General features: G+C 48.3%; 2 protein-coding genes across 8 annotated transcripts; one reads left to right on the top strand and one right to left on the bottom strand.

Annotated features, from left to right (window-relative positions):
- Positions 1-115: 115 nt before the first annotated feature.
- On the bottom strand, positions 116-5,815 carry LOC146432117 (uromodulin-like). Of its 2 annotated transcripts, XM_085071523.1 has the most exons (9): positions 4,892-5,815; positions 3,967-4,033; positions 3,299-3,466; positions 2,505-2,710; positions 1,810-1,970; positions 1,364-1,609; positions 1,012-1,171; positions 582-726; positions 116-243 (listed from the first exon to the last, which is right to left on the bottom strand). In XM_085071523.1, the coding sequence occupies exons 1-9, from the start codon at positions 4,922-4,924 to the stop codon at positions 143-145; spliced, it is 1,287 nt and encodes a 428-aa protein (XP_084927649.1). In that variant the 5' UTR covers positions 4,925-5,815; the 3' UTR covers positions 116-142. The 2 variants fall into 2 exon arrangements, with proteins under 2 accessions (XP_084927649.1, XP_084927650.1); XM_085071524.1 differs by lacking the exon at positions 4,892-5,815 and having other exon boundaries at positions 2,505-2,727; positions 3,967-4,032.
- A 553-nt stretch (positions 5,816-6,368) lies between these two features.
- On the top strand, positions 6,369-19,110 carry DRC7 (dynein regulatory complex subunit 7). 6 transcript variants are annotated; one of them, XM_085071516.1, is made up of 16 exons: positions 6,370-6,516; positions 7,036-7,162; positions 7,579-7,753; positions 8,613-8,738; positions 9,584-9,778; positions 10,104-10,244; positions 10,567-10,785; positions 11,479-11,589; positions 12,385-12,457; positions 12,958-13,086; positions 13,933-14,061; positions 14,514-14,740; positions 15,623-15,838; positions 16,702-16,812; positions 17,881-17,986; positions 18,693-19,110. In XM_085071516.1, exons 2-16 carry the CDS (start codon positions 7,047-7,049, stop codon positions 18,737-18,739), a joined length of 2,121 nt encoding a protein of 706 aa, XP_084927642.1. In that variant the 5' UTR covers positions 6,370-6,516; positions 7,036-7,046; the 3' UTR covers positions 18,740-19,110. The 6 variants fall into 6 exon arrangements, with proteins under 6 accessions (XP_084927645.1, XP_084927644.1, XP_084927642.1 ...); XM_085071517.1 differs by having other exon boundaries at positions 12,382-12,457; positions 17,881-17,982; XM_085071515.1 differs by having other exon boundaries at positions 12,382-12,457.
- The last annotated feature ends 1,076 nt before the right edge of the window (positions 19,111-20,186 follow it).

Here is a 20,186-nt window from a genome sequence, read left to right as displayed (position 1 = left end):
CTACAGGGAACAGAAACACTCTCATGTGCCTCATCCTTCCAGCACTGTTTGCATCCTACCATCACCTCCTTCCCCAAACACCCATAAAGACACAGCAAGAGCCTCTCTGCTCCTGTCACATTTATTTGGAAACAGCTGTTTCCTAAGCCATTCGCCGCCCCACGCTGACGGCTGCAGCAGCCACAGTGAGCACAGCGAGCACACACAGTGGAACGAGGGCTCCAGAGAGCCACGGGCTGAGTCCTGCAAAAAAGGAGAGAAACTGCTTATGTATCTGGGTCCCCTCAGCCAGCTCTGAGCCCTGGCATGGCATCTCCTGCCTGGGGATAGATTCAGGGAGGTCATCTCCTGTGAAGGGCTGGAGCCACTGGAGCTGGGGGGACTTTGGGATCCTGAGGGCACTAACAGGACTCAGTCACCTCAAATGGCCTCCACCCACCCCTGCTGCCCAGGAGGTCCATACGGCTGTGCATGCATGCCTAGTCTGAGCCACGCTGTAGGTGGGCTTGCCCCCAGCCCTGCTCCTGGACAGCTGCTTGGATCTCCTACATTGACCTCGGTGCTCAGGCAGACATACATACCTGGCGGGTCCTGTTGGTCAGTGCTGGAGTGATGGGTCTCTGCTCCCAAGGAAGGAGCAGCCAGCAGGTGGATGGGACCATAGGAGACAATCCTATTGTAGTCATCTGCCAGTGCCCGCCTGCTCCTCCAGTGCCTGGGGCATTGCTGTCAACAAAGCCAAAGGAAGGGTGATGGGAAGGCAGGGGAGAAGCACCCTGCACATGGGGCAAGAGTCATCCTGGAGATCTCCCTTCCTTTCCCAGGGAAGAGGGAAAGGAGCTCTCTAGCTACCTTTGGTTCAGGGCACTGCGCTGAGCTCCTGATTCTGGGAGGTGTTTATTTTTGAAGCACCCAAAACCCAAGCAGAGCCCCTTTTCCAAGCAGCAGACTTAGGGAAGGGAGATCCCACACTCCAGCCAGGGCATGGTGCAGACCTGCCAGGGAGCTCACCTTGGCACAGGGCTCTGGGCTGTCAGGGAGACAGAGCTGGACACGGCAGTGCAGGAACACCTCAGTGTAACCAACAAACCGAAACATCTGGAAGCTGAACTTGGCAGTAGTGCTCTCTCCAATGGCATTCAGATAGGTCACTGTCTCGTCATGGGGACACCTGGGATACGAGGGCTGGGTCAGTGGGTGGCAAATGAGGGGGATCATCCCATCTGGACATCACATGCCATCCTCGGACATCACATCCCACAGGGCCTGGGTGCAGCTCACAACTGAACAGGACTGTTTCTGTCTCAGTCTTTAACACACTGTGGTGCAAGGAGTCTGGATGTGCTAGGGACACTCCACTCACCCCTGCTCAATGAGCTTGTGCTGCATGTCCTGGTGGGGATCTGCGCTCGGCGTGGCCCAGCAGTCCAAAACACTCAGCAGGAAGTACTTGAGCTGCTGCTGCCCTTCTATCTTCAGCAGGACATAGAGTGTGTCCGTGAGGGGGACAGACACACTTGGCAGGTGATAAGGCTGGAGGTAGGAGGGGGACTTGTAGAGTCTCATGCTGACATTGAAGTGTCCTTCTCTGACCACGAACTGTACCAGCCTGAGAGGGGTGGATGAAAGCTCATGAACAGAACAAGAAGGTGGGAAGGACATAGCACAGGTGAGGCCACCAGAGTGTCTGGCATTGCTCTCAGAGCTCTCTAAGGGCTCCCCAGGGCCTTTGCAAATTGTCTCACTGAATAGACTTTTCTGCAAGCTCAAAAGCACCATGCCAGCAGCAAGGTGAAATGGGAAACTCACTTGTCAACAGCAGTGAGAGTGAAGGGCAGTCTCACAACCTGCTCGTAGGCATAGATGCAGGAGAAGTGCACCTCCAGTTGAAAACTCCGGGAGATCACGGCCCCTTGGACCTCCTGCTCTGACTCAATGACGTTGAAATACGAAACATGGGAGTTGTTTTGCTGGAACGACACAGAAATTAAGTCTCCAGACCATGACTGAAGCCATACACAGAGCTGCAAGTTCAGAAGGCGCAACTCAGCTATAGCTGCTCCAGGCCTGGACATCTGCTGGGGCTTTAGCTTGTGTCTAGGGGCTGCTGGCACAGGAGTCAGTATAGAGAGCACAGGTGAGCAGAGGACTCCTCTGTGCAATGCAGAGCTGGAGCACCATTTCCTCTGCACCCTTCCTGATCCATGAAGCAAGTGAGGGACCAAGCGGCCAGGGCTGCAGAGCTCAAAGGATGTTTCCAGAAAGCTGAGAGCATTACTGGTGTACAGTGAGATTTCCAAGCTCTGCTAAATAAGACAAAATGTGCTGCCAGTGGGGGTTTGGCAGAAGCAGAAGAGCTTTCTGACATCCCCCGGGAATATTTTCAAGGGGAACAAGAACTTTACAGCACCCTGATATAAAAGGAAAAGCCTTTGGGGATGACCTTTGCTGTCCCCCCTCAGCACATCTGCTCCTCTCATGGCTTCAGAGCTATGGATCCTCACCTGGATTACTGATCCACAGACGGTGTGGTTTTCGCCTGTGAGAGTGGCTGCAAAAAACAGCTCACCATCTTCTTCCTTCTCTGAGACCTTGCATGCCTGGTCCTTCAAGTGGACAAGCTCCAGCGGGATTTTCAAGAGCTCAAACACCTCCTTCCTCACCATCATCTTCATGTGCTCCTCCTCACAGGCCAACTTCAGTACCACATCTGGGGGAAAAAGCCATCTGCAATGGCAATAAGGGAGAGGCCTGAAGGAGCCCTAGGTCAGCTGGGGGTGGCACAGTCCCACTGAGCTCAGCAGCCCCTTGTCCCAGCCTTGCTGGAGGCTGCTGGTAGGGCTCTTCAGAGACACTGGGCAAAAGACAGTCTGGTCTCTTTCAAGAGCTGTCCACAGAACCCCCACAGTCTGTCATGAGCACCACACAGGGAAACCCTCTCCTTTAGATTAAGGACACACAGTTTTTGGCCAGTGTCTGGAAGGGACTTCACTGAATCTGTGCCATGTGTTTGTTCTGAGACTGTGAGGTAGCTGTGCCCTGTGGTGTGCCCTGTTACACCATGGTACATTCAAGGAATTAAGGTTTTTGGGGAAGAAGAAAATGGCCTGTGGCCAGGTCTTATACCAACATGTAGCCAGGACATGGTTTTAGTGGTGGGGAATGCACCTGAACCAGGTGCAGGGATGCATTCCTGGAGTGGAGAGCAATGCTAACACCAGAACAGTGTGCACATCACCCCTTTCCTCTGGTGCCCATGGACAGGCTGGGGAGGGCTCACCAGCACTCCCAGCCCTACCTTGGCAGAGTTCCCCAGTGAAGCCTGGCTTGCAGCTGCAAATTGGTCTGTCCTCTGTCACCTGACACTGCCCCTGGTGCTGGCATGGGTTTGGCAAGCAGGGATCTGGGCTCCTCTTGACACGGAGGGCAACCCCTGGCCTCAGACCATGGGTGCTCACCAGCTCACCTGCAGCAAAGGAAAGACAAGGAAGCTGAAATGCAGCAAGAATATCTCCCTGATGAGAGATTTTAGAACTCACCCCACTGCAGGAAGTTCTGCACAGCTCTGAAGGGCTGAGATCCCTGCCTAGAGCCAGAGCAGACACATCTGAGGAAGAACCTTGCTGGGAGGCTGTGAGAGCTCCTCAGCACAGCTGTAATCTGGATCACAGCTACAGGGCCTGTCACTGTCACCAAGGAGCATAGAGGCACATTGCAGCACCTGTGCCCATTTCCATGGGTTACACACCCTCCTGGCTGGGGTGAACAGCCTGCAGTTTCTGCCTGTCTTGCTAGCTCTTGCATCCCAGTTCCTGCCTCACTGAGCCCTACTCTGTTGTTCCTCCTTGGCAGCCTTCAGCAGTGCCCTGAATGAGGAACCTGAACATGGATCAGGTGGGGGTTTGACCTCTATTTTCCATACTACCCATCCATGACCCAGCAGGGAAAGAGTACAGGGAAACTCACTCTTGTTGCCTTCACAGCCAGCCAGGCAGAGCACAGAGAGCAGCAGCAAACATCTCACAATCCTTTCCTGGAAAAACAAGCAGGTTCTGGATAACTCAGATTTGTTATCATGCTCACTGGAGATGTTTTCAATCACTCAGAAAGAGTGAGCCCTCAAGCATGGGTGCAATAATTTCTGTACTGTATTTCCGAGGTTCCATGGCACAAAGTCATTTCCCACCCCAGAGGACAAGATCAGCCTTCCCCCATCAGATTAACAAAAGGGTCAAACTCTACCCTGAATTTAGGTAGCTATTCCAGAAAGAGGAGGTGGGAGAAACCAGCCCTTGGACCCACAGGGATGTGCTGACATTGATAAAGCCACATTTCAGTAAGAACAGGCACTTCCAGTAAAACTGCACAGCTGAGGCATCAGTCCAGGCTCTGCAAAGAAGGAAGGAGTTACCCTCTTCCCACTACAGCTCTTTTGAAGACTTAGGATTTGCAAAAGAAGTCTCACAGTTCCAGTAAACCATATCCATAACGAGGAGACAACAGGATAAAAAAAACAAACCCAAGGCCTTGAACACAATTACAATTAATGTCAAAAAGACACAGATTAAGTAAATCTCTTCTGGTGGTACAGATAATGGATTTCTTTAGAGAAATTATTAGCACAGGGCTGGATTAGCCCTGGACACCAGATATTCCTTATCAGAGATGTGGTTGTGAGCCAGCCAGGGCTGGTGGCTGGGCAGTGCTCTCTCCATGCTCTGAGAGCAGGGCAAAGCCAACACCAAAAGCCCCCCTCACACAGCACACCCATACCCTGCTCCTCCGACCCTGAGCAGCTGTGGCTGCCAGACTGCTGGGCAAGGAGGGTTCATTCCCTTGCTCACTGCAGCAATCCTGAGAGCTCCCACCACCTTGTTCTCATCCCACTTACCATTGCCAGGCCACTCCCTGCTCCTCGATCCATCCCTGCCCTGGCTCCTTTCCCTTTAGGGTGGGTGGTCACACCCGGGGCTGCTCCGTGCCTCCTGCTGTGTGCCTTATATTGCCTTCCAGCAGCTCATCCCTCTGCCCCACGCAAACACGCTGCCTCTGGGATTGCACAAGAGCCAGTTTAGCATCCCTCGGCGGCTGGGGAGGAAAGGACTCTGTAAAGTCCATCCTCCAGCACGGATGGCCCTTCCAATGAGCCAACAGCTTGTGAATGCTGACTCAATCCACGGCCCTGATAGGGTCCCAAACAACGAGTAACAGCAAAACCCTCAGGAATCCGGGGTCTGTGCATCCAGCTGGTTTTGTGGTAGCTGTTTTTGACGCAGCAACAACAACAGATATCACGGCAGTGCACACGAAGGCCAGATAACTTTGTGTGCTGAGTATACACAGTCTTGGAACCACAAGATACATTTGCTTTAGCTGCTGTTTATTGACTTCTGGCATCTAAGGAGCTTCTGAGAAGTACTGGTGAGAGACGGAGGGATGAGGGCTTGGTCCTACCCCCCTTTGTTTCATACAATATCCTGAATTGGAAGTGGTCCACAAGGATTATCAGCTCTAACTCCTGGCCCTGCATGGGACCACTCCAGCAGTCCCACCACATGCCTCTCAAAGAATTTTCCAAATGGTCCTTGGACTCTGACAGGCTTGGGGCCATGACCACTTCCCTGGAAATCCTGCTCCAGTGCCTTCACCCTCTAGGTGAAGAATCTTTTCCTAATATCCAACCTAACCTGCCCCAGCCCTCAACACAGCTTCATGCCATTTGGGCAACAGTAACCATCTGCAAGCCTCATTAAACACTCAAAATGATGCTTCTTGATACATTTTGACTGCAGTCTGCACATCCTCACAGCTTTAATTGCTACAATGCCTAATGTGAACATCCGTCCATCAATCCATATTTTTTCTTAACCACAACAGCAAGCCAGGAAAAAAAGGTGTTTAGCACCTGACCCTGCTTACAGCCTAATGAACTATCAATTAAAAAGAAAAGAAATTAAAATAGAAAAAAGGAAAAAGAAAAAGGAAAGGTATAGGAAATTGTAAAGGAGAAGAAGAAGAAATAGAAAAGAAAAAGGAAAAGAAAAGAAGAACAAGATGTCTTGCCATCCCTTGGTGCCACATTTTGGCTAAGTCTCCCTGCAACGAAGGAGAAGCATGGCTCGGGGAAAGCTTTTATTTTAAGCGAGCCGGACTCGTGAATTTCGGAACATGTCTCGGAGGGCGACGGCTCAGCCTGCTGGCAGGCAGGGAGCGGCCGCTGTCCCCTCCTTTCGCTACCCGTTGTCCCTTCTCCCCTTCTCCCCGGGACAGGGGCCGGGAGAGGCCCCGGGCGGGGCTGGGGCAGCGCAGGGGGCGCGGGGGTCCCGAGGAGCTTCCGGGGCTGTGGCGGGAGGTCTGGGGGGCCCTGGGGGTGTCCCTAGGGGTGTCCCGGCTGTGCTGGGGGCACAAGGCACCCGCAGGCCGCTGTGTCCGGGTGAGCGGCGGGGCCGTTGCCATGGTGAGCGCTCCGGAGCCGCGCCGGGCCCGGGAGCGGCCGCGCTGCCCTTGGAGCCGCGGGTGAGGGGGCGGCCGGGAGGGCACGGCCGGGAGGGGTGCGGGGCTCCGGGCAAGGTCTGTGCCTCCCCGGGCTCGGGGTCAGGCTGACCGCAGGGACGGCACACAAACACCCCCGTGCCGGGCGGTGAGACACGACAGCCGCTGCCCTTGGGGCTGCCGGCTCCGCGGAGCGTCCCGCTCCCTCCAAGGCCCCTGGGCGGCTGCGGGCTGCGGCACGGCGGGGTGATGGAGCTGCTGCTCTGCCAGCAGCACCCCAGGCTGGAGGGAAGATACGGGGCACACAGCCTGAACACGGGGATGTGCTCTGCCCTCCCTGCTCTGCCATGCCTAGGGTGTCCAGGAACATGGAGCCACTTGCTTACCAAGTCAAGCCCGAACTCAGTGCTCTCCCTTTACTGTCACGCCTCTGGCTGCCTCAGCCATGCTCATGTACCAAACCACTGCGGCCACAATGTGTTTCTCTGTTCTGTGCACCTGGGTCCCACCCCTGAATTCACCCTAGTGTGTGCATTTCTGTAGTGCGAGGCAGAATGGAGACCCTGGAGGAGATGGGTCAAACATCAGAAGATGAGGACTTTTTGAATATCGGCGATGACCTGGAGAGAGATGTAAATGTGGAGGAAGCCTCTGTCCCAGATGCTGTACCGTAAGTCATGTGTGTCTGCCATGGCTGGGATGAGCAGAGATGGTCCCTTTGGGACCCACAGGGAGATTTGCACATGTGTAGATGGCATGTGTGATCCCCTTGCACAGGGGTGAGAGTGAGCAAGTTTCACGTGCCTGACGAGTTTGTCCAAGAGTGCATGTGCAAGTAAGACAAGGTAACTTAGCTGATTGTACATCCATTCACCACTGTATAAAGATCCCCTGAGACTCTGAGGATATGTCAGTTTGCCATTGCTCGAGAGATGCTTGGCTATATCAAAATCATACCTTTGGATTTGGTCCCCATTTTTTGCCTGTGAAACAGGGAAGCCCTGCCATGTTTTGGTAGCAGGTCATCTTACCTGTATTGCTCCTGGCTTATTACCTGTGTCTCTCTGCCTCCCTCTACCACATAAGGGCTTTTGACTGGAGCTCCATTGACACATCCTACTTACCATCTTCGTACAAGACAAATTCCTGGCAGGAAAAGGAACTGCTGCAGCTCGCTGACCATTTTGTCCAGCAGTACACTCACCTGTGCCCTGACCGCAAGCCGCTCTTCGTCCACCCGGTCAACGAGTGTGGTGTGCAGGTATGGGGTGGTGTGGGGTTGGGCCACAGCACGGAGAGCATGTGGTTTCCATAGTGCCATATGCTGTGAAAGAGCAGCAGCTCTTCCTGCCCTCCCTCCTGGCTGAAGGGAATGAGAACCTGCTGGCTGAACCCACAGCCCCTAAGCAGGCACACAGAATCCTGGGAACACCCTGGCTGTCCAAATTCATGAGCATGTTGTGCCATATAAATGGTGGTGTTGCCATGTGGACTGCAGCATGATGCTTGGGAAACAGGAGAGACCACAGAAACATAAAGGGAAGTAAAAGAAACACGTGAAATAGATAAGGCTCAGGCTCAGCCACAGATAGGGAGTATGGATCCAGAGTTAGGTCTTATTCGGAACTTCACAGAAGTTAGAGGGAAGGAAGTAAATGTGGAAGTTTGTGGTCTGATTTTGTTTTTGCTGGGCCCAAACTGCACAAGTGTTGTCTGCTTCTGCACCTGATATTCCCCCTGGGAACCAGGAATTGCTATTTTGTACCAGCTTTCCCCAAAATTTGTTGTATCATTAAAATTTAAGGCAAAAAATGCTGGAGGATGTAAAAGCCAGAAGGGGCAGTAGCTATTTGACTTACTTGAAAATGAAGAGAAGTGGCTCACATCTGTAATGTGTCTGAGACGAGCTTGAAGTTTTAGCCAGAGGCAAGCAGACAGCCTCCCAGTCCCATGAAATTCCCTTCTTGGAACTGGAGACAAGGGATATTGATGTTGTTGATATGCTCTAGCGAGGTCCTGAATATGAGCTGCAACATCCAGGGGTTGTCCAAGGATGGCTTTGGACAGGAGACTCTGCCAAGGGCCTGTTGGCTAACCAAACTCTTCCTGTTGCCCTACAGAAGTTTGTGAGCACAACACTGAGGCCAACCCTGCTACCTTATCCAGACATGTACTACTGGTCAGGCTGTGCCAGCTTCGTTGCTGATTATCTCATCATGGAGCCCCTGAAGTGCCCAATCACACCGGTAAGAAAGGGGCTGCAGTCCCATCAGAGACATAACAGGTGGCAGAAGGGCCTTTCAGCAGGACACAGTGGGAAATCCCAGTGGCTGGGATGACAAATGTCTTTGACACTTCCAGCATCCCCTTACTATTTAGGCAACCCCCTGATTTTCCCAGACCCTGTTCACTCTGTTGAACCCACAGTTTCCGTGCACAGCATGTTCAGTGTGGCATCTTTTAGGTCATTAAGCATCATTTCTTCAAGACCAGACCTTGCTTTCAGCCAGCCCACATGACTGGTGCACTGTAGGAGGCTGTGGCTGACAAGCTTCCTCTCCAAAAACAAGACACCTTGGAACAGAGGAGTATATAAAGCCTAGGGAGACTGCCTTAATCACCTTAGGTGATGTCTGAGATCTGAGTGGGAGTAGAACCTCTCTGTATGTGTGTACTGATCCTTTTTCTTGCCCTCCAGTGAGGGCCAGAAGAAAATACGTTTCCTTTTGTGAACTATAATTTAGCTTATGGGTGTTTTCCTTGGAAATGCTGCAGACAGAACAGCAGTAGATTGAGGAAAATCCCATTGCAGGATTGTGATTAGCATGAGGTTTTCGGCAGTTTGATGGGTTTGTCATGCCCATCTCTTCCTGTGGTTAAATTTGTCACCAAATTTAGGGACAGAATTTCCCCAGATTGCTTTGGAGGGGACTTTTAGAGTCTGTGGCTTTTAGAGAAATGTTATATAACAGATTCCCTGAGGGTGCAGAGCCCAGGGATGTGGGCAATTCCTCTCTCCCTTGCTCTCTGCCTGGTACATGTTTCAGCTCCACAAGACAAGCACTGTGAACATGCATCTTTCTCTTTCAAGCCCAGTTCACTCTACTCCCCAACTACCATCCTGAAATACCAGCGAGGGAACTGCTTTGACTTCACTGTGCTGCTGTGCTCCCTACTCATTGGGGCTGGCTATGATGCCTACTGTGTACATGGATATGCCACTGTCGAGATGTGCTCCTTTGACCAGACTCAGGACATTTGCCCACTGCTCAGGAAGCCACCGGAGGTGAGACCTGCAGTGAGTGGGCAGAGAGGTGCTCAGCATGCATGCTCAGCCTGTTCATGTCCAGTGAGCTCCAGAGCTGAGCTAGGGGGAACAACTTCAGGTCCACACTGGGTTTCAGTCTGTACCAGGGACCTCACCAAAGGAATCCTTTGAATGATTTTCTACAGTTCCTTACAAGGCCTCTTTGGCCTCACTGAACTTCTGCTCATCAGGTGCAATATTGCAAACCGCCAAGTGTTGGGAACTGGGAGGTACCTGTAAGCCATAGATTTACTTCCTTCCCTTGAACTCTGCTAGGTTTCATAGTAATACCTTGCTTTTACAGGTACCAGAAGAGATTGACCCCAACAAGTATAGAATTAGGTACCCTTTAGAGCCACAGAGCAAATTTGTGCTTCAGCAGAAGGCCAAGGAAGAAGAAAGTAAAGCTGCACAAGACAAGGAAAGAGAAGAAGATGTGGTCACGGTGAGTTAGCAAGGCCCACCTTATTGTGAGCTTCAGGAACAAGAGCTGAGACACAGGTAATGACTGGCCAAAGGGAGGAGCTCACACCCTCCTCTGTGAAGTATGGCATGACCTTGATCATGGCCATGAGCACTTGACCTCCCAGAGCACAGTGTGTGCTGGCACAAGGATATGTGCTGGATGTGTATTACCTCACTCTTAAAGAGCATTAAGAGCCTGGAGTTCTTTAGAAGTGGGCAGAGGAGAGGGTAAGATTGCCCTTGGGTAGGATTAAAGTGGCAATAAAACAGCAGTAATTATTGCTCTGTCCTCTGTGCTACAGGATATAGACAAGCCCAAGCGAGACCGTTTGCACGGCTTACGGGTGCACGCATGGGTTCTGGTTCTGTCTGGGAAGAGGAAGGTTCCCGAGACCTTCTTCATCAACCCATTCACGGGAAACCACCACAGCACCACAGATGAGTGCTTCCTTGGGATTGAGAGCATCTGGAACCACAAGAACTACTGGGTGAACATGCAGGACTGCCGGAAAGGCTGCAAGGTAGGGATGCAGCCTGGGCATGTGAGGGACAGCTGGGCTAACCTGAGTCCTGGGGAAGTCTAAGACCAATAGTGGTCTGGTTTCTGTGTAACCGTTACTTGTGTTGGTTCTGGTTATGTTGCTCTGATTATAGAGACTCTGGAACTACTCCAGAACATCCCAGACTCTGATCTAGCAATTACAGATCTATTAAATCCCTACAGAGCTAGAGTTTCAGCTTTTAAGGCTGGCTATGCACTCATTCTCTCTAAGAACAGCTTTTGAGGCAGAGGATGTTTTGGGTCTGTCAGGCATGGCTCAATGCAGGCAAGATCTTGTTTAGGCAGTTCCCACACCTCAGCTACTCCCCAGTGGACACAAAGTCTGGGAGGTGAGGGTCTGAGTTAGGTCAGCTTGGCCTTGCGGCCACGCTTGCCCCGAGGAAGGAGACAGAAGCATTTCCAGCCACTTCCTCTCATCTGTGGAAGAGGCACCATGAGGAAGGGGTTCTGCAGCCTCCAGGCACAGGGACAGTCTTTGGGAGTCCCACCAGCCAGCCAAGGGTCTGAGGAGCTCACTTCACTGAAGTCCAGAGTCCTTAACCTCTCTGACACCCAGCCAGGTCCAGGCCACCACAGACACACTGATGCAGTGGTCAGTTTAGTGTCAGGCCCTTGACACTGTCCTTAAAAGAATTTTTCCTGTATGCCCTAGGATCTCCGCTTTGACTTGAGTGATTCTATTTGCTGGGAAATTATGTTTACAGAGAGCAACGACCCCTCTGAGTTGCTCACAGAGTCCCCGCAGAAAGACACTGATTTCCTGGTGAGTGACCCAAGCAATGCTCTTGTGCAGTGGGGGTGCTCTATTGAACCAGTGTGTCCACAGGCCTGTGTGTGTCTGCCTCCCTGCTGCCCTCCCCAGGTCAGATCCCTTCTACTCTGGCCAGGTTAGATTCCTTCTCAATCTTGAAGAGTTCTGATGCTTTCTGAAGCAGGACCTCAAGTGGTTTTTCAGGTGTCGTTAGTGGCTAGGGATCTCTGTAAGCCTGCAGTGCATTGACATTTGGGGTGAAATAATTTTAAAAAAATAAAATCCAGAATGAGATTTTTCTGGATATACTTTCTGTGCTGCTCACCTTCCCCTCCTGGCTGCAAGGTGGAGCTGCCAACAAAATGCAGAAATAATGTATGTCCTACAATACAAAAAAAAAGAAGTGCTGTGTACTAGAAGCAAAAAATGTTGTCCTTTGGGAGAAGACAGCATGATAAAACAGGCATTGCACCCACAGAGCAGGACAGAAGAATGCCACTATCAATTCCCTCCTGCTATCTACTCTTAGCCTGGGCTCATAACCAGGGAGCAAAGAGTCCTCCAGGATCTACATAATCATTTTAGTGATTGTCACATTTATTCCCTGTCCAGCATGAGCAGTAGCCAGGAGAAGATAATTTCATAAGGCTGGAGTAGGGATGTGCTGTCATAACTGTGCCAGGGTGCTCCTCAGAGCACAGCCTCACATGAGCTGAGCTCTGATCACTGGTTCACCAGAAGCAAAATGCCTCCTGGCACAGTAAGAGATGCTGCCAAAACCTCAAATCTCTGCTTCTGTTTCAGCAGGAAAAGGGGGAAACAGACATGACTTTTGAGATGCCACTGTCATGGGTAGCCCGAATTAAGGTATCTTCCAGAGGTATGTATTCTTCCTTTGCCTTTTTCTTGCTCCCAGCTGACCTTTCAGTGGATTTGGGATGTGGAATTATCTCACTTGAGGGTTCTCCCTTCAGGATGGTCAAGGTGTAGCAGTGAAGCACAATAGATGAAGGCCACAATAGCTATTGGTTCAAGTGTCTCCCCTTAGTGCTGCACTGTCTCATCCACCACAGACCCACACCCACACTGTGTTTTCCTGCCAGCTGGGAATTTTGCCTGGGATGGTCTTTCCGTCTCTGCTATGCACAAGGAACTGCCCCTGCATTATCAAATGCCTGTTTTGAGAGAGAAAAAAGTTATGATACCATTATAACATTAAAGGACAACAGGCAGGATCTGAACAGCGTTATTGGCAGCAGAACACAATAAATAAGTGCATAGTGTCCCTTAGACCTTGGTTTTCTCCCTCCTAAATTCCTTTTTTTTTTGGTCTGAGTACAGTGGAGTCGATTTGTCTGACATCTCTCTTGCCCACTGCAGAATATCAGAATCCCTTTTCCCTGGGGAAGAAGGTGATCCTGTACTATAAATCAAAACTGGAGAAATGGGCGGCATATGCGAATGCAGATGGGCTGGTGGAACGCCTCACTGTCTACGCAGACTCAGACTGTAAGAAGGATGAATGAACACACTCTACACACTGAGCAAACAGCGTGGGGCATGCTGATGGAAAAGGGGAGGTGGTCCCCTTTCTGCCAGAGTCTCTTTTGCGCTTTCTCATTCTCCTTTCACCTTTGGGGGGGAATTATCTACCATATCCTCAAACTCTTCATCATGTTCATTGTCTGTCAAGCCCCCAAACTTTTCAGCATTGCTAGGGGTCTTCTTGAGAGTTTGAATTTATTTTACACACCAGTGCAACTGTTCAGTGTCACAGATCAGCTGCTTGAATTTTCATTCTTCAGAGAAATTGAAGGCTGGTTTGATTTGATCCAATAGTGTCACTATTCTCATTTCCTCTTTGGTGTCAAAGGGGACTATAGAAAGAGACAGCTACAGCCTGAGGATATCTCTGTACTTGAGAGCAATATTTTTTAACAGCTGGTCCAAGAAACCATGCAGATTCCCAACTGGACATACAATGTCCTGCCCTCAGCATTCTTGGATAGTGTGATGCTCCAATCTCCTGACACCATCATTAAGTTTTTGGTATGGAATTTCTCTTGCCTATCCATAGTCCTTTGCCATGCCATGTTCTACTCCTGAGCTGATTACTCTAGTTCTGGTTGGCAGAGAGGAATAGGCCCTCTTAGGGTATAATTCATCTACTCAAATGTAGATTAGGATTCACACACAAAATTCCCCTGTGTGCAGGGCCAGTTCCAGTGGCAGTACTATGTCCACTGTGGCTCTATCAGGAGCACAGGGTGATGGCAGAGTCACTGGGAGCTCATGAGAATTTTGCCACCTCCAACAGGGTGACCTTAGGTTGCAAAATTACTTGTCTCCTGCCAGATAGTGAAGAACTGGAGGTGAAGGAGTGGTTCAAACACCGAGAAGACCTGTTGTATATGAGAGAAGTGAATAAAGAAACACGGCTGATCACAGACCATTTCCTGCCAGGACACCCTCTCCTTCTTAAAGGTATTGCAGCCCATCTGGGAAGCCACTGCAGCTGATGGGATTTCACTACTCTCTTCTAGCAGTGGCAAAAACCCAAAGTTGAAAGGCAGGGGGGACAGGATACTTGTGGGATAAATTGCCTAGGCAAATAAAATGGTCTCCAGTGAAGAGCAGAGAACTGGGTTGGTGGCTTGCAGTCCTGGGCATGCTCCCCCAGCTATGTAGTTTTCTATGTCTTAGAACAATACACAGTTATCGTGTATATCAATGTGATACATTTCTACTTTTACCAGTAGAATTGATAAAAGTTGAAACTTACTCTTCAGGATTATGTTCTCTCAGTGTTGTGCAGCTGGGGGAAAGTCCTGCATCAGATCTGCTGCTAAAGCTGAAGAAAATGAGACCTCCCCTGGACATGCTTGTGTTCTCTGTATTGGTTGCTAACTCTGAAAACATGTCTGCTGTGTCCTTAGCTCACTCCTACACATCACTGGAACCTGAGACTGGACACACAGTGGAGTTTTACCATACAGCACGAGTTGATGGCCTCTGCAAACGTTTTGAAAATGCTACTGAGATGACAGAGTACTTCATAGGACGGGATGACTTCCTGCACATGCGGCACATAGAGTTAGGCGAAAGAGAAAAGAAAATGGAAACGGCTGGCAGCAAACCCGGTGCTAATCCCCGGCCTATAGTGGTATGGCCAAGGCAGGAACAATAAAATGTGTCATTGTGATACTTACACTATGCAAAACATACTGCCTAGGGCTTTAGTTCATTTTCAGTGGGCATGGCAGAGGCAAAACTCCAGATGAGACATCCAAGTGTTGTTCAGCTGCTGTGTCTCACAGCTGCTTGCCTGACAGAGAGCCACAGTGTGACCAGTTGTCACTAGCACTGAGCAGCTAGAATTAAACTAGGAAACTAAGGCTTGGAAGGTGTGTGTCAGAGGAAAGAAAAAGAACTTGACAATGACTTTGGAACAAAATTTTCACAAGATTCAAAACTAGGAAAATGATTTTGTGTGCTGATCCCAAACTAATACCATTTTAGGTTCCTGATGAATTGTCCCATCACTCTGATTTGTTATAGGCAGGTAATCTACCTCTTCCTCTTGTCAGGTCTGGTTCACAAAACAGAAGGAGAAGGAGATCTGACATCTGGCAGTATGTATGGCTCAGACACTTCACATGCCAAGACAAAGCCATGCAGTGGCCTGTCTTTGGACCAGCACCCAACATGCTACTTTTTCCTTCCCTATGCTGGGAAATGTGGGAAACTGCCTTTCTCCATAATACCTTGCTTCCTGCAGTTCCCTCAGGCAGGGAAGCATCCCAAGATAACATAGAGCTTGGAAAGCATACTCAGCTCCACAAATAGGAGACTCCTGTATTGCTTTAAGCAACTTGGTGGTTGGGTTTTTTAAAGACATAGGCAAGAACAGTAGGACCACGGGCCAAGAGATGCAAGTCCAGGCACAAAAGCACAATTTTTACTTTGGGTTTTTACCCAAATCTGTATATCATGCTAGTTTTGTGTTGTCTAAGTTGCTTCCGTATCTTTTTTCACTCTCCATTAGAAAATCAAGGAGTGTTTCCACAGAAATCCAGAAAAGCCTGCTGATGAAGATATAGAGGAACGTATCTTTATGGTCTTAGATGATATCATGGAGCTGACATATCACCTGGAGGTTCATGACACCATTGCCTCAAAGGTGGTTTTCTGCAGAATAATAGGAAGGGAGAAGAGAGAAGATGAAATCTTCTTGAGCCGAGAAAATGCTGTCAAATACGAGGTATGAAGATCACAAGACACAAAGGGAAGGTGAAATGTCAGCGAGAGAACTACAAGCATGATATATTCCATGCTGATTTTCAGATTCATGGCAGGGAAGCTAAAATTTCCTCTGCTGTTCCCTCTTCAAGAAGAGAGAGAATGGAGAGCAAAGGCAGACACTCTGTGTGTTATAGTTCTGACATGGACTTCTTCGGTCCTATAATTCCTTATATCTCTCAGTGTTTACCCTGCAGATGCAGAGCAAGATGCTGAGGCTTAATACATTGCAAATAGATAGACAGACAGACAGACAGATAGATAGATAGCCTTAAATAAAAGATACTCCAAAAAGAGCAGAGTGCTGCCATTAAGCCAAGTGATCTCATTAGGGGTGAGGGGTCACCCCACTAACATCATCAATGCGAGTCTGTAATCAGAGGCAGAAGTATGCCAGTAAATTCTGCAGTGATGCTGCACAATTAGACTTAAAATCAAAGACAGATTACAAATATGGATTTTTTTAATGTTACGGGTTTTTAAAATTTTTATTTCTCCCTGGAGAGAATACACAGAACAGCATTGCTGGAGTCCCATTTTTTTCATCTCTATTTCCATTCATTCCTATTAATCTCATTTCATTCCAACTATAAAACAGCAGCATCAGCAAAGTGCAAGACATGCCATTTGGCTCACATTACAGATGGATTCCAAATCAAAATGAAACCTAATAAACCATGCTGACCATGGGTTTGATGTTTCCATGATGGAAATGAGTGTTGCTTTATTTGCTCTAGCAGGATTGTGCCAGTTTCTGCCAGGAGAGTACCTGATCCCAATCACCCAGAGAGTGCTGCTGTTTTTCACTAACTTATCTGCTTCCAGCCGTGGTGCTCGGAGAAACAGAAGAACATGCTCTATCTGTACCACTTGCTGTGGAAGCTGAGAGCAGAACAGAAGCTGCTGAAGCAACAAGTCCGGGACTCTGAAGCAGAGGTAACAGGGAGGTGTCCACAGTGTGACAGTTGATCAGGTGTGGAAACAGTTTCAGCTGACTGGTTGCCACAGCCTCTTCAGCATAAGCTGTGATAAGACTCTGGTGACACAAAGCTGGTCTCCATGCTGAATTATCATTCTTGCTACCCAGGCATTGTTCAATGAAGATATAGTTGTAATATATTTATGGAGAGCCACACACTTTACTGCCCCTGCTCTTACTCTTTTAAGAGAGAGCAAATGACAATATATTAATTGGGGCATCTGGAAGCCTATCTGCCATTTGCCCAGGAATGAGAACAAAAAGAAAGTATGTTGTATGTAATGCTGTATCTAGGTGCTAGGCATTGCCAGGAAATCCTATCCAAAATATTGAAGTGACTTGTTGCATGAGCAACCATAGGGAAATACTTCATAAAATACTTTGCTGGTACTGCTAATAACACTGACTGGTGTAACAGATCCATGTTCATTGTCATTACTTCATGACAAATATAATCATTCTAGAAGATGAAGGCACAGTTATTGGATTTCTTTTAATGTTTTTTGAGGAAGAGAACCCCTTGAAGGAGCTGCAGAGGGAATGCTTAACTATATTAGTCCAGAGTATTGGTAATAATTAAGAATAACTTTGCAAAAATCACATTTGTCCTTAGAAATTTGAAGTTAGTGACCTCATGAACTACCTTGCCAAATTTCTCAGTCTTGATGTATCAACAGACAAAATATTCCCATTGCTTGTGCTGCATATCCTGTGTAAGACAAAGAATAAACCAAAGCTATCAGTGCAGTTTCAAAAGTAGTGCCAAAACTGTGACTCCAGAAAAGCTTTCTTATCAGTTAATATCAATAATTGGATTCAAGAATTTCATACAGAGTCACAATCTAATATTAAGACTACTATCAGCTTGATCTATCAGCAGGACATGGGCATATTTGTACAGATCCATAATTAATCTTATTCTACTATTCTTGTGTGCAGCATCTGCTCTGTTAGCAGGTCAAGCATGTATAGGTACAGTCATTTTTTGGGAAAGCTGAGGGGTCTTTTTTCTGATTTCTTGGAAGATGTTAAATATTTTGACGGTCCGTGAGGATGAAGAAGCCAATATTAAATTGTCAGTTTCAGTGTATAACGCTGTAAAGAGAGGACAACAGCAAGAAGCCACGGTAGGTAAACTTCATTAATGTCAGCATTCAATACATATACTCAAAGAAATTCAGAGTCAGCTTTTTCTCTCTCAGAAATTATCTCTGAAGAGCTTTTTATATCAATAAAATATATTGGGACAAATCACAGTATGGTGTAAGTCAGTACCGTTTCAACTGTCTTCCAACTGTATTTCAACAGGGAAATACAAAGTGGTCATGCCAGGGTCACCTTCTGACTTTCTGGAAAAACCTGCATCACTAAGAAAGATTACTGTATTATTTTGTTTAGTTAATAAACAAAATAATTAAGAATGATTAGTTGATAATTGGGATTATGGGGGGAGTACTTTAAATGAGCCATAAATATGCCTGTATATATATATACTTATTTTAATTAGCATGTGAGATCAAAGAACAAAATAGCTCCAGGGTGAAATTCAGGCCTTATCTGAACCACAGATGATTTGGTTCTCCAGGGCTTCTTGACTCTAGTGAGGCAACACATTTGGATTTGCTGCCTCTTCCTGCCCCACATTTTGATTCCCCTTGTTTTCTTCTTCTTCTCATAAAACCTTATCTCAAACTTTTTGCCCCCTCAAAAATAAATCAGCTCCAATTTGTGGTTTCCTTCATCTCAGCTTCCTGAATTCTGAGTTGTGCTTTTGTGTGCCATTGCTCCTCACTTTCCTCTCAATTTTCCTGACTTCTGGTTGTTTGTTTCCTCACAGGTGCTGGAAGAGGAGTAGAAGAGCTCCCAGAGTGTTTTGGAGAATGAGAATCAGCTCATCGGAGGGGAGGATGAATCCCTCACCCATCACACTGCAACCAACTCCACACTCTGAAGCAGAGGCTCTGCAGGGACTGGGAATGACTGCCTGAGCAGTGCCCAGGGGAGGTTTATAAGTCAACCCCCTGAGAACTTGATGCTGAACCTACTCTGTAAAATACCCTAGTCCATGTCCCACCCCAGTTTTCCTCTGATATCCCCTTTCTTGTTCTCAGGAAAAGCAGTTGGCATAATAGAAACACCATTCTCTTAAAGAGATGCTGTTGAGGAATCTTTGCCTGGCTGGGCACCTTGGGCATGATTGATTTCTTCATTGCTTTTCTGGAGTTGCCTGCAGTACATCTTTCACTATCGCCAGATTTGTGGAGATTTAATGAATTTGCGCTATCCTGCACCTTTTCCTTTTCCCTCTTTTGTTCTGAGGCCCATCTGCAGTTACATTGTGTCCTCATGAAACCCCATAATGTTTGAGACGTAAGTCTGAAAGGGATCTCAGCTCTAAGGTCTGCTTCAGAAGGGGAGACAAACCATAGTCTTTCAGGGCTTTTCTTTTCCAGATCTGCTCCATAGCAGATAATAGCAAATAATAGCAAATAATCAGGAGCAGGATTATTTGGGAATACTGATTCTTTTCTAACATAATATTTTAACGAATTTATAATTCAGTTTTGCACAAGCAAAACTGTGAACTGGCGAGTTCACAAATATAACATTTCTTTGACCTCATTTACAGCCCTGTAATGACAAAACCTTACCCCGTACAAAGCTGTGGTTATGAACTCATCAGTGTTAATTCAATACCAGAGAAGACACCAGAATAAATTAACTTAAAAATCCTTTTACAGGCATTAGGGACACAGCAGCTGCCAAACCACCAGCAAATGCATATTATAGAATCATAGGACATTACGGGGTTAGAAAGGACTTTAAAGACCATCTAGTCCCAGCCTCCCTGGCCATGGGATTTCCCTGTATTCCTCCGAGGCCACCTGTCCTCCTTTCCACTTCCTGAAAGTTTCTTTTGCCTTTCTGAAAAAAAAAGTCTTTCATACAGTCTTTTTGGGTTTTTTTTGGTTTTTTTTTTTTAATCTGCTGCTCATCAGCTCCTTATCCATCCACGGAGGCCTCCTGGCATTCTTGCCCGATTTCCCTCTTGTCGCGATGCATCGCTCCTGAGCTTGAAGGAGATGATCCTTGAAATTCAGCCTGCATTCTTGGGTCATTATCAAGGAGCAGCATCAAATTAATTTGATTTTTCTCCGTTGATGGAGTAACTGGCTTCAGAGACGGCGAGAAACACGCACAAGCGGCGCGACCGCACCTCAGCCGTGCGGCGAGAGGCACGGAAGCCTCGCAGGAGTCCCGCTCCCACCGTCACAGCCGGGCACAGCCTCCTGGGACACATCGGCTGCAGCCCAGGGGAACGACAGCCTCT

Source organism: Lichenostomus cassidix, chromosome 11, assembly GCF_008360975.1.
Source record: "Lichenostomus cassidix isolate B80296 chromosome 11, HeHo_3.0, whole genome shotgun sequence".
Taxonomy (NCBI): domain Eukaryota; kingdom Metazoa; phylum Chordata; class Aves; order Passeriformes; family Meliphagidae; genus Lichenostomus; species Lichenostomus cassidix.
The sequence above is the reverse complement of the archived record's forward strand: the minus strand, read 5'-3'. Positions and strand labels throughout refer to the sequence as shown.

Excerpts from the sequence above, each read along its gene's own strand:
- LOC146432117 (XM_085071523.1), bottom strand. The coding sequence starts at position 4,924 with ATGGATCGAGGAGCAGGGAGTGGCCTGGCAATG. Across the intron at positions 3,467-3,966 it reads TGGCTGTGAAGGCAACAAGA|GTGAGCTGGTGAGCACCCAT; the intron begins GTGAGTTTCCCT and ends CCTTTGCTGCAG. Across the intron at positions 1,172-1,363 it reads CACAAGCTCATTGAGCAGGG|GTGTCCCCATGACGAGACAG; the intron begins GTGAGTGGAGTG and ends CTCGTATCCCAG.
- DRC7 (XM_085071515.1), top strand. The coding sequence starts at position 7,047 with ATGGAGACCCTGGAGGAGATGGGTCAAACATCAGAAGATGAGGACTTT. Across the intron at positions 10,786-11,478 it reads ACTGCCGGAAAGGCTGCAAG|GATCTCCGCTTTGACTTGAG; the intron begins GTAGGGATGCAG and ends TGTATGCCCTAG. Across the intron at positions 16,813-17,880 it reads TCCGGGACTCTGAAGCAGAG|ATGTTAAATATTTTGACGGT; the intron begins GTAACAGGGAGG and ends ATTTCTTGGAAG.